Source organism: Pyxicephalus adspersus, chromosome 2 (genome assembly GCF_032062135.1).
Source record: "Pyxicephalus adspersus chromosome 2, UCB_Pads_2.0, whole genome shotgun sequence".
NCBI lineage: Eukaryota > Metazoa > Chordata > Amphibia > Anura > Pyxicephalidae > Pyxicephalus > Pyxicephalus adspersus.
The window spans coordinates 90631035-90643976 of NC_092859.1; the positions used below are offsets into that span (position 1 = coordinate 90631035).

At 35.7% G+C, this 12942-nt stretch overlaps 1 protein-coding gene across 3 annotated transcripts; it reads left to right on the forward strand.

The window, feature by feature from the left end:
- The first annotated feature begins 812 nt into the window (after positions 1-812).
- On the forward strand, positions 813-11823 carry SLC38A2 (solute carrier family 38 member 2). Of its 3 annotated transcripts, none has more exons than XM_072401439.1 (16): positions 813-971; positions 2616-2824; positions 2984-3062; positions 3177-3292; positions 4260-4333; positions 4418-4510; positions 4608-4689; positions 5677-5759; positions 6278-6336; positions 6464-6643; positions 6760-6839; positions 6928-7028; positions 7346-7470; positions 7647-7791; positions 8062-8159; positions 8698-11823. In XM_072401439.1, exons 2-16 carry the CDS (start codon positions 2706-2708, stop codon positions 8794-8796), a joined length of 1533 nt encoding a protein of 510 aa, XP_072257540.1. In that variant the 5' UTR covers positions 813-971; positions 2616-2705; the 3' UTR covers positions 8797-11823. The 3 variants fall into 3 exon arrangements, with proteins under 3 accessions (XP_072257540.1, XP_072257543.1, XP_072257542.1); XM_072401442.1 differs by having other exon boundaries at positions 817-967; XM_072401441.1 differs by lacking the exon at positions 813-971 and adding an exon at positions 1040-1872.
- Positions 11824-12942: the final 1119 nt, after the last annotated feature.

A 12942-nucleotide genomic window follows, 5' to 3' on the forward strand; every position in this document is an offset into this window, starting at 1 on the left:
CGGTAGTTCGGGTCTCCCACCCCCTAGTGAAACAAAAGAAAACCTTTTCCCGCACCTAAAAATTTTTCCCCCACCTGAAAACTTTTTCCAACTCATAAACTTTTGCCACACTTCCCCCCACCATTGTCTACCAGCCACTATTCCCTACAAAAATACACCTTAAATACACATTAAAACTTTAATAAACAATAAATAACCAATAAACATTACATTATTTAAATTTCATATAATAATCCAAATGACCCTAAATTAACATATAAAAACACTTAACATAGGAATTTTCCTTCCCACAAAAAACTGTCCCTCACTTCTGGACCCTCTTCCTTAATCCCTTCTATTCTCCGGCCCTTTCCTTCCCACTAGACCTCTGGCTAATCCCACCACTATCTTCTCTCAGTCACATTAACCCTTACTAAACCTGCAGGGGGCTGCCCCCACACCCTGTCATGCATTAAGTCCCTTGCTGCGGGCCTCACTTTAGTACAGCACACACAGGCACTACCCCCAGGCAGGGTTAGTACAAGGCTCTGTACAGACTCGTCAAGTTCACGTCAGCCATGTGCCTGGAGTGTATGAGTGCCCTGGCAGCACACAACAAACACAGCAGATAATAGCTCAGCCTACACACCGCACTTGACCCCCACAGAGCCCAGGCCAGTATAGTGTGAGGAGGATGAGGGAGGGGTTAGGGGCGTGGCTCGCTGTGTTGATACACAAAGGCTTCCACAGGTCTATTGATGAAAGTGACGTGTGTCAGCCTCACCACGCCCTCTTACCCCGCCCATCCACATAGCACTATTAAGCTACAGTAACCGGGGTGATCGGCACTCGCAGAAGCGCCGTCGCCGGGGGATCGTGTTCTCTTATTTATCATTACTCGTGTCGGCTTAATATTCCTATTTATTTATATTTATATACATTATTTGCCCATTCATTGTGTGCGGAGAAGCCGGATCTCTACAGGAAGGCAGGTAAGGACATCTGCAGTCTGCGTGGGTGACAGCACGAGGAGGGTGAATGTGACTTGTGTGTGTATACAGCCTTGTCACATTGCACCGGGGGCTGGGAGAACATACATATGACTGGGGTCATCATAACCATAGGATGGGAAAGAAATATTTATATATACATGATAATAATCCTTAATAATGATCAGATGTGATTGCACACAATGTATTGATGCATAAATATATGTACAGGAATCCTATAAACCCTCTGTAAGAAAATCATGCTGCTTAATGATCAGATGTGATTGCACACAATGTGGTGATGCAGAAATATAGGACCGATTTATCGTGATCTGTGGTTGGTAATATTGTGTGAGATATTGCTATGTTTGTGGGTGATTAGATTAGGAATGCAGAGAGGCCTTGGTGTCTGCAGAAATCCCAAAAGAATAGAATTATGTGCAATCAATCCCCTATATCTTTATTTCTCTATAAATCCATTTCTGTATATCTGTCTCCTATTATATCAGTTTTATATTAATGCAATGCATGGGGTCAGTGACCGGTGCAGTGGTTTGTATGAGGTCCATGCTGAGCTGTATTCCATTGGGTTGGTGATTTGCAGTGGAATCCAGCACATGGATGGATTCTGTTTCAATAGTGAGCAGTGGTTGCATCAGATTCTTGTGTGTCCCTGTGTAGCTGGGATTAGTGTGAGCAGGAATGGGAGGAGAACAAGGAGTGGCCATGTACTTTGCATTGCCTCAATGTACACCATCACTGGCTGCTTGCTCACAGACCTTTTTTTTTTTCTTCTCTGTAAACTCAGCCCCTATAGAGAATTTTCTAGACACAAGCGCCCTTTTCCCTGAAATACTGTCTGATTTAGCTGCTGGCTAGTCTAGAAGATTTCAGAACCACCTAGGTGACTCCTTCTTCATTTCATTATTTGGGTTATTTGTAAACATGTCTTCCAAATGTTTACACATGTTTACAATGTATTAGTAGACTGTTCAGTTCATGTTATTGATTCTCTTTATTTTAGTGCTTGTTTTACATTTTAGATGTATTTGTTTTAAATGTTAGTTGATCATTATTAATAAATATACAAATATATACAGTGGCCACCTGGAGCTTGTAGATGATAAATACATGAGCCCAGCAGTCATTGAATTACATTGTTTCTGTTCTTATTGTTATACTGTTATTTTTATACTGCTTTGTTCTTATTGTTATACTGCAAAGCAACATTCTAGTTTATGTATTTCATTGATGCTATAAAAAATAACCTTGTTAATTTAATACACATCTGTTTGAGGATCAGCATCGGAATTTTTTAGCATTTTACTGTTTTTTTTTTTAAAGATGTATAAAATGTATAAATTCTTTTTTTTATCTAGAGGACCCATAGCACAATAGTCTGAATTAGGTGGGATTAAATATCCTCTCATGGCCTTGGAATGTATGTGATTGACAAGTGAGGGTGGAGAGGGACAAAGGGAGGAGGGTGGATAAGGCGGTCCTTGCTTCTTGGAATTTGCTGTATTCTCTATGAGCCTAGCTAGTACTTTTCCACTCTGATCGCTAGCGTTTCTAGCTGGCTCGTGATGATGAAGCGTCACGTGGTCAGATTGCACACTGCAGTATTGACGTTTTCTATCCTTGCAGGCGGAGAGCCAAGCACAGCAGTAAGATCGCAGCAACCACGCAGACTACATCAGTTGTCCCCGTGAACACTGTTCATTTTTATTTATCAATATGAACAAACAAGAGATGGGAAGACTTAATATCTCTCCGGATGAGGACAGCGCCAGCACCAACAGCAACGATGATTTCAATTACCCAGAATATCCAGCAAAGAAGCTATCTATTAAGGGGTTAGTTCTCTTCATTTATATGCGTGACCGTGTGTCATTAATTATGCACAAATAATGTCATAGAAACGCCATATTCCTGTGCGTTTTATGGGATTAAAGCTCATTTGGCGCTCAATGGAGATCCAAATCAGACAACTGATTATTTGTTTAATTTTTTAGGCATTATGATATGGATCCAGAAAACCAAAATTTTCTTCTTGAACCTAATCAGATAAAGAAGAAATGTGAGACTGAATATGTAAGTACATCCCTATCTGTGTACATCCAAATGTCTCTGTAAATTTGAATTGAATGATATCCGAATGGTGTATATTTTATTTGCATCATTAACATATCCTATTCCTATTCTCAGCTTCCAGGGACCACATCGTTTGGCATGTCAGTATTTAACCTCAGTAACGCCATTGTGGGAAGTGGAATTCTAGGTCTATCCTATGCCATGGCTAACACTGGGATTGCACTATTCATGTAAGTAGCTCATTTTCAATGGCAGTGTTTTCTTGTCATTGTGTGCAGAGGCTTTCTGTAGGTGTCACATGCAGTGTATTTATAGGGCAGGGTTTTCTTACTAGTCACCACTAGGGGCAGCCTATCTATGATGAGTTTTAGGAAGGAATATTTATTATTTAAAAAGGAACAATGATGCACACTGACTCCATTGTGCAATGTCCAGAACAGTTTTGGCACTGCCTTTTAGTTCCGAAAATATAGCACGTTAAACAATACCATTCTTTTAAAATAAAAGAAACATTGCCTTATTGAAGCAAAACAAAGCACAAACCCCCAGCCCTTCATTTCCAAAGTCTTCAGTTCTTGCAGCTGGTAGTACCACTAACTTGGTATTATCAGTGCTGTCTTGTCTCTGTCAGAAACCTTTGATTCTCTTTAAATTTTAGTTGAGTACTGCTGACATATTTTAATTGTAATGATCAAAACTACTGCAAGCTGTCCTGAACACTCCAATTCACCAATCAAATTTTATTAGTAAGAGCTGGCTTTTAATAAAAAATTTGTCTTAAAAAAGAAGGAATGCCAAAAGGTCTACAGCATCAGTTTTAGGTGTCATTTGTAAATCAGTGTTCCTGTAATATATTAAAACATTAAAATTGTTGATATTATAAATAATACATGTTACGTTCTCTAGGTTTTTAGTTATCAATGGTTAACTAAAGCATGTGAAATAGTTCATCCGGGGGTTATTTTGCATGCTTTATAGAGTTATGTTATGAAATAAAAGAGTGTTATAAATCACAGTCATTACACAAGTAAAGTGAGAAAATGACAGGTTTGGGCTGGTCTTGTGCAATAACAGGGTAATATGTCAGTAAGACAGAGCTGGAAGCCATAAAGAACATGTACTGTACACATGCATGGCATTGTTGTAACACACCTATGTTAGGAACTTTCACCCATTTCTTTCTGTTTTGTGTTTTAGGATCCTACTGACATTTGTGTCAATATTCTCTCTGTATTCTATTCATCTACTATTAAAAACAGCAAATGAAGGAGGTATGTATTTTAACTCATATCCTTTTTGAAAGAAAGGTACTGAAAAAAGACTTCATATTGTTAACACATATTTAATTTGTTTAGGTTCTTTATTATATGAGCAGCTGGGATTTAAAGCATTTGGATTGTTTGGAAAAATTGCAGCTTCTGGATCTATAACCATGCAAAATATTGGAGGTAAGTCATCCACTTTTAGCAGAATCACAAAATAGATTTATATATAAGAAAGATGGGTTATTTTAGTCCATTCCTAATCCTTTCTTTATTTTTGCAGCAATGTCAAGCTACCTCTACATAGTAAAGTATGAATTGCCCCTTGTGATCAGGGAACTAACTGGTGCTGATGCCAGTGCTAAGTAAGTATCTTGCTTTGCAAACATACACAGTAACATAGCAACTTTTCCATGTTACGTTAGATAGTCCTACCTTCAGTACATATGAATTATTTTAAGAGCAAGGCTAAAGTAGCATGTTGCATTGAAATTAAAGTGAGGACCAGCAGGAAAGTAAAGGATCTATGGTGACCGCCTAATTGCTTTTTAGAAATCTTTTGCATTTACTGCACTTGCAGTATTTGAAGCCTCCTTAAAGCAGTGGAGTCTAGGACTTTTTGAGGGTCTAAAGCAGGTATAATGTGCAGTGATTAGAATATTTCAGTTTACCTTCATTATACCTAGACAGAAGTCCAATGAAGGACAGGAGAAGGTTACAAGGAGGGGGATCTCCAATAGTCAACCTTGATATGGTGGGAAACATTAACTTAGTAAGGAATTTAGCGATGAACCATAAAGACTATAAAGAATATCTTCAGTCTTTTTATTTTTTGATAGGCCCAGTAAACTTTACCAATGCTAAAAGAAAAAAGGCGGATCCCCATAGCACTTCATGAACTGCTTCAAAGTGTGTTTGTTTGGTGACTTAACACACCACATTCCAGTGAAATGACGGTCTGTGGGTGAATACAGTGCTCTCTTTAATTCCTCCCTGTTAAGCAAAGGTCTGCCTAAGAAAGCACCAATACTTTGTACACATGAGTTGCCAAAACAAGCCCCTTACTGGCAGTTACATGCTGACTGCTGGAATAGTGTTTTATTAATGCTTAAACCAGTACTGTGTGTGCTCTTGTTCAAAAGCATGTGATAGTCTTAGCGTTACACACCCCGACTTACATAACTTTGAAAAAAAATCATCATTAATTTGTGACGGTTAAAACTGTTTAATGCCCTTTAAATGCATTTAAAAGAAGGAACATTTAATTAGTCTGGCCTCATCATTACAAAACATGTTACATAAAAATCCTATCCAGATGCTGACATTCTTCTTTGATTTGTGTTTTTTTTCAGTGAATGGTACTTAAATGGAGATTATTTAGTTGTAATGGTTTCCTTGGTCCTCATACTGCCATTGTCACTACTGAGAAATTTGGGTAAGTTTTTCCCATTGTAAAAAAACTAATTCCTCAATGAACTGTGCAGACTTTTTAGTTCTTTCAGTAACACTTTAGTCCAAAATCTTGACCATGCATGTTAATAAATTTCTACCTAGTCAATAAAGTACTAAAGATTAGAATAATGTTGGTAAATCCAAAGGAAATTGTAACTTGCTTAGCTAGCTTTATACTATAAACCATTACTAACTGACTCATAATTTTATTATGTATATAAAACAGAAAAGACAGAAAATGAAAGGGATTTTTGGGAATATTGCCAAAAAGACCCTCTCTGTTTCTCTCTTTTCTGTTTATTATACATATTATTGTTAAGGGTTGGCAATTATCCTATTGAAAGGAATTTATACATTGTTAATTCCACTAGTACTGGCTCAGTTCCTTGTTACACAATTTTATTATTTAATTTTGAATTTTATTTTTATTAAAACCCTGCTTTTGTTGGATATACAAAGGGTGTTTTATGTTTTAATAAGTTCTCTTTATTTTTCTTGCAGGCTATTTGGGCTACACAAGTGGCTTTTCCCTTCTGTGTATGGTGTTCTTTCTCATTATTGTAAGTATTTTCTTTGATTGGTTGGTTGATTTGATTTGAGTAAAACAGTAGTAATATATATGACATTGCTTTTGTTTCATAATGTTTATGCTGAACATCTCTTCAATTGTTTTCATTATCATTTTAGGTTATCTACAAGAAATTTCAGATCACATGTCCTCTGTTACTGGAAAATGATGCCATCAACATGACTTTGAACCATACCTTGACTCACTTGACCACACATTCCCCGCTACACAGTGTTGAGATGAACGAGACCATTAATGATGAAGTTTGCAAACCTAAATACTTTGTCTTCAATTCACAGGTAACAATTCTTCTGTGTTTTTCCATATTTAGGCATTGTCATTTGCCTTGCTTTTTTCTGACCTCACTATAGTTTATGTTTGTGTAATCAAATTTTGCCTTTTTTTTCTGTTCCAGACGGTATATGCTGTACCCATCCTGACTTTCTCCTTTGTCTGTCATCCAGCTGTCCTTCCCATTTACCAGGAACTTAAGGGGTATGTTCTGTTCTATTTTAGGCCAGTAAAAGGTCCTGGACTGTCAATGAGCCAATGTACTAAAAGTATCCTATTCTCTCTCTTGCAGCCGCAGCCGTAAAAGAATGATGAATGTTTCAAATGTGTCCTTTTTCGCTATGTTTGTCATGTATCTTCTGGCTGCTCTCTTCGGATATTTGACTTTCTATGGTAATTATCACAAATATTGTGAATGTTGCAAATTTAAATGTACAACTTTAGTCTGTAAATTGCTCAGTACAGGTTGCCATATTCTTGTTGCTGTTATTATCAAATCTGTGAATGTAAGAAATTTATCATCCAACCCTTATTTGTGGGCCTGGACTCACAGTGAATCTCACTGTTAAATAAACAATTTCAGATTAGGATTCAGCTGCAAAAGAGTTGATACTCTTTTTATGTCAGGGACAGGGACAACATTATTGTGGGAAAATGTTACCGTGTTTATTCTTAATCTTACAACTCAATTTTCTTGGTATGGTCCACAGGACGAGTTGAGCCAGAGTTACTCCACACATACTCTAAAGTTCCTGGAGCCGGAATTATATTTGTCATTGTGCGCCTGGCTGTTCTCATGGCTGTCACCCTAACCGTTCCTATTGTTATTTTCCCTGTAAGTACTGATTCTTTTTTTGTATAAATAGTTAAATTCATTCAGATGAATGTAATGCATATAAACATGCATAGGTTCAGTTCATCTGTAGGTAAAACCTTCATGTATTGTCAATTGACTTGATTTTTCTGTTGTGTTGTTTCACTTATATCTAACATTGCTTTCTTTTATTTCAGATCCGTAGCTCCATTACTCAGCTGTTGTTCTCTGGGAAGGACTTTGCATGGTGGCGCCACATTCTGATCACACTTGTGATTCTGGCATTTACCAATTTCCTGGTCATTTTCGTCCCAACCATCAGAGATATTTTTGGATTTATTGGTGAGTTGTTTAGATAAGATTGTTTAAAAAGAACAGATATTCTACTAAACTATCGTCTGCTGCTATGCATGGAATTATTTGTATTACATTAGGGGTAAATGATTTGCTAATGAAAATGGAAGGAGGAAAACATTATTAGCTGTCATGGTTCAAAGGAGAAAATACTAGCAGCATCTTTTAAATCAGAATATCACATGTGTATATTTAAGTGGCATTTTTCTAAAATTAAGATTCTTGGGTGGAAACCAATGAAACTGTTTTATGTTATAGGTGCCTCTGCCGCTGCAATGCTGGTCTTTATCCTCCCATCAGCTTTTTACCTGAAGCTTGTTACGAAAGAGTCCATGAAATCAGTGCAGAAGATTGGGGTAAGTCTCTCGGTTTGCTGATGATGGTTTTGTACAGCATCAGTCAGAAAATCACAGTGTAAAAGTTTCCATTTAAAATAAAATTTAAATTTAATTATACGTTTTTCTTTAATAAAAGTGTTCTTAAAATGGTTTAACTTTATAGGCAGCACATACATCCAAAATGTGCTGTTTAAAATGCAATTCAGCATCTTCACACTAGGAATAAGTTCAGCACTTTCATTTTTCTTCAGCCAAGGTTGACCTCATTGGCATATCTGTTGGAAAAGTCTTACATATATACTTTATTTCCAATATTAAACCAAATACTACCAGTCTTTGAACTAGATAAATGACACATGTTATTTACGCTTTTGAGAGCTCAGATGAGGCTCAGGGATTTTCATACTGTGAAAACTCCATATTTCTTGGGAAAAAAATGAAAGCTATATATAAAACCATATAATTATTTTGAAATCATAGCTCAGGCAATATGATTTATATCTAATGATCACAGCGACATTCTAGATGAAATAACTTTTTTTTTTCTTCTTTGTAGGCTACACTGTTCCTTGTAAGCGGTTTTATAGTTATGATTGGAAGCATGACCTTGATCATCATTGACTGGACCCACAGTGCTTCTCCAGGCGAACACTAGATGATTCGGTGAGCAACACGGCACTTTTGAAGTGGAACTGTTCACTCTCATCCTTTCTACTGAAAATGAAATGTTACCATTGCTTGCAGTTTAACTTCCTTCAAGACACCCATTCTTGTAGAACAAAGAGACTCTTTGAGCGATTAGTTCTACATCTCAACAAGGACAATGCCTTCTTTATTCCAAAGTTTCTGGCAGAAGGAAGTAATTTTATTCCATTCTGGGGAATGGACACAAAATCTAAACTTTATTGAAACCACATAGTTGGTAATTGTCAATTATTGTTACTCATACTTGTATGTTACTACTTGAATGTGCCTACAGGAACTATTTGAAGTGGGTAAATGTTACACTGCAAAAGTGTTCATCTGGTGGAGAGGACAGATCGCTCTCCTCTTTTTGTACCAAAAATTGCTCACCAAATTAGATGCACTTCTGATGAGAGTTACAAAGAAACAGTCAGTATTTTAGTAAATATTCACTTGAGCATGGGATACAGTGGGAGAAAAAATTGTAAAAGCAGACCGAACAACATTATACCGCTGGCAAGTGCAGTTTATCTTCATACTAAAATGGCCTTTTTAAACATGAAAAAAGATAATAATTTGATAAAGTAAAAAAAACTCATTATAGCATGAGCGTAAAGACCTGGTCAAATTATTTTACCTGGTTATTTAAACAACCCATGAACAAAAAAAGGTAATGGTCAGACATTTATCGTGTTACTTGCGGGTATTTGCTACGCATTGTACGCATAGTGAGATATTTAAATGGCTAATTTATTGAAGCCTATGGCAGTTTACATCGTATAGTATTTTTCAATATTTAAAAACTTAATTTATAAATGACTGAAATACTTGAGCAACTTTTTCTCTGTTTTCCTAAACATGAACTACAAGGCCTGATTTGTTACTTTAGGAAAGTTTTCTCCAAAATTCTGCAAGTGACACTGCCGATTTAGAAAGTTGTACAACTGAAACAGCACCAGAAGATCATAAGTGTTTACACAATATTTGACAGGTTTTTTTAACTTGCACGTGGGGATTAGATGTCAAGAGGCCTAAACCAAGTACATTACGTGCAAGACAAAACAGACTATTTTTAATTAATGTGCATAGAATGGATAAAGTGCTTTGTGGAAGCCATTTTGGTCAGAGGCTGACTCATGCGTTAGTCACATCATCTAATCCCTATAGTATATTGATACAATTTGCTTCCAATCTGTATAGGTAATATGTACACACTTAACTGGTGCAGCAATATATTGTTAGTTCTCCCTTATAAGATACAGTATATTGCATATATATATTCACATAATTAACGCCCAGTCCTACCATACAGATATTATTATCCAACTTGCTTATACAGCAGATAAAGCTGTTTCTGTATCAACACACTACATATATATCGTAATATTATTATTACAGGCATATAACCTGTGAAAAGTGTACTAGGTCAAATACCTGCTATAAATAACCAAGGAAAATAACATTAAAACACCTCTTCTTTATGAAGATTCATAGATTGCCACTTCTGTCATCTCATCGTCTTCCATGAATATATACTCTGTCTATTTGTTGACTCATTGAAAAGCAACCTATTTTTCAATATTTATGATAAATGTATAGAACCTTGTAAATATATAAATAATCTGTAAATTGTAGATACATTTTTATTTGCTATATATGTTGATTGTCTTGATCATTGTTTGGATTGGTTTACACAAAGCATTCAAGGGAACCTTTAGCCTAAAAATGAAGGGGTACTCTTCTTGGTACATCAATAAACCTACCAGTAGTGTTTTTTTTTTTAGAATGAACTGTTTAATTCTTCAGTAATGTAGCGTAAAGGAAAAGAAGCTTGGGACAAAAAAAAAAAAAAAACAACTATAAAACTGTTCCTGTTCATTTCAGTGAAAACGGTTTTGTTTTATGGTACCTCTCCACTTTCCAACTTTGGTGCTTTAGTAGCTAACCCAGAGAGCAATGATCTTTTTGGAAAGATGCTGACATCATGTACATCAATTCAATTTTTAACATACTTCAGAAAAAAACTAGCATTCAGTCAGCTTTCTGCAGTTTTGGAAAGTGAAAGGTTTTTACATACATTAAGATTTTTAGTAGGATAAATGTTGGAGAAGCAGAATTTACTCTACCTCCTGCTTTGTAACATGTTATGGAAGGAAAATCCATGCTGATGGCATTTCTCCACAGACATCAATGACATAATTGTCAGACTTTGTTTAACTGCCAAAACGAGTATGGAAATTTTAAGCCTAAATGCTAGGTACCCAACCTGGGCTGTATTTGAATATCTGTCAGCAGCCGACACTGCATGAAACATTTTATGTTAACATCATTTCCTGAAGTGGTAATTCCATATTAAAAAGAGCTTTTTTAGTTTGAGCAAGGTAAAACTCATTTATTCCTTAGCTTTTATCTAAAAGTACAAACTAAAATGTCTCTGTCTAACACACTGAAAAGGTTTTTTAAACAAGAAAAAACCTCATCACTCTCTGTAAAATACTGTATATAATATTAGAACTGGAGAATAGCTGCTTATTAACCTATAACTGGTTTATTTTACAACAAATACTACTTCATTATTATAGGTTTTTGTTATCATGAATGTTTGACTTTGGACCTTTCTTTATAATATGACAATAAAAAAATGACAACAAATACAACTACTTGTATGATTGGAGTACACTATCTTACAGTGTTTGGAAGGTCCATACCACATCCAATACCACACAAATGACATAGAAGGGTCCATATTTGTAAATAAATCAGTTATAACTTTTTTTATTTTATAGTACTGTTTATGGGGGAGTAGAATTAGCCATATGGGTTTTGCTTATTTTACTGTTGTTGAGTATGACCTAGGGGCTCATGCAATACATATTTTAACATCTCCTGTAAAAAATGTAAAATATCATTATTGTTTAAGCCAACAACTCAGGTGTAGATGTTGGTAAAGTCTTTTTTGAGTTTCAATGAATAAAAAAAATAAACAATGAAAAAAATACATTTGTGGTTTCTGTATGTTATTGTCAATGACACAGTTCAAAACTTTTATTTGTTATATGCATATTGTGGATTTTGAAGTTATTTTAAAGTTAGGGTGCTAGAAGGACTAGGAGAGGTGGTTATCAGCAAAACGTGTACTATTTCAATGATTTAAATATTTGGAATATATCACTGCCATTATAGGATGACCTAATAGTTGCCTAATGTCCAACATATAAATCATTAAAAAAAAACAGTGGGATCAGTGGAAAAAATGCAGAAGTTTGCCTATATTTACTAATCAATACCATAAAATGGCAAATGGAATCTGACTAGTCACTATAAACCACTTTTCTTTGCTGTAAAAGTATACAAGGTTCACAATACAGCCTTGGTGATTGGCTAATTATACTATGTTAAAGCAGACTTAAAGTTCCTTAAGGCTAAGTGAGGTTCTAGCTACTTGATTGCATTGATATTCTGCTAGTGAATTGCTACATTTGCCTATTCTGACCCTTAATACTTTAACACTGCTCTCCTGATTCTGCTTCATCTGTGCCCTTTGCACCTAAAAAGTCCGCAGAGTGAGGGGGGTGTTTGATTGAACTTCGCCTTCAAGAAGACTCGGGCAGGAGACATCTCCTGTGGTTGTGACAGGCCTACAACAAACATTTCACAATCCACTTTAAACAGCTAGATAGAACAAATGATTCACTTATGTTCAGGAAATTACGAGGCTACCCTGGCAATAAGCGGGTGGATTATTGCATACAATTGTTTCATCAAATCATCTTTTATGAAATGCTAAATTCTAATGGCCAAAAGTAATCAATGGCAAGTAAAGAAATGAAAGAGCCTCAATTGATCAGGTTACAAAATGTCTGAATTCTAACAACCAAAAGTGAACAACCATTATTTGTAGTAAATCTGTTGGTTGTAAACAAATATTTTTTGGGTTTGATTTCTGTTCCATCAGATTTTGGAGTATTCCAACATACTTCCCTGTGTTTTTCTAGTTGAACTGTGCAATCTAAACTAAAGCTGATCAGTGTATGTTTACCATTAGGGCAAAGCTACCGTAATATTTTGGCAGCTCTAGCCTATTACTATCATTTTACTTCCTGGAAAAAAAAGAAAT

Coding starts and splice junctions, on each gene's coding strand:
- SLC38A2 (XM_072401439.1), top strand. CDS start 2,706: ATGAACAAACAAGAGATGGGAAGACTTAATATCTCTCCGGATGAGGAC. Junction 7,792..8,061: donor AGATATTTTTGGATTTATTG/GTGAGTTGTTTA, acceptor TTTATGTTATAG/GTGCCTCTGCCGCTGCAATG. Junction 8,160..8,697: donor AATCAGTGCAGAAGATTGGG/GTAAGTCTCTCG, acceptor TCTTCTTTGTAG/GCTACACTGTTCCTTGTAAG.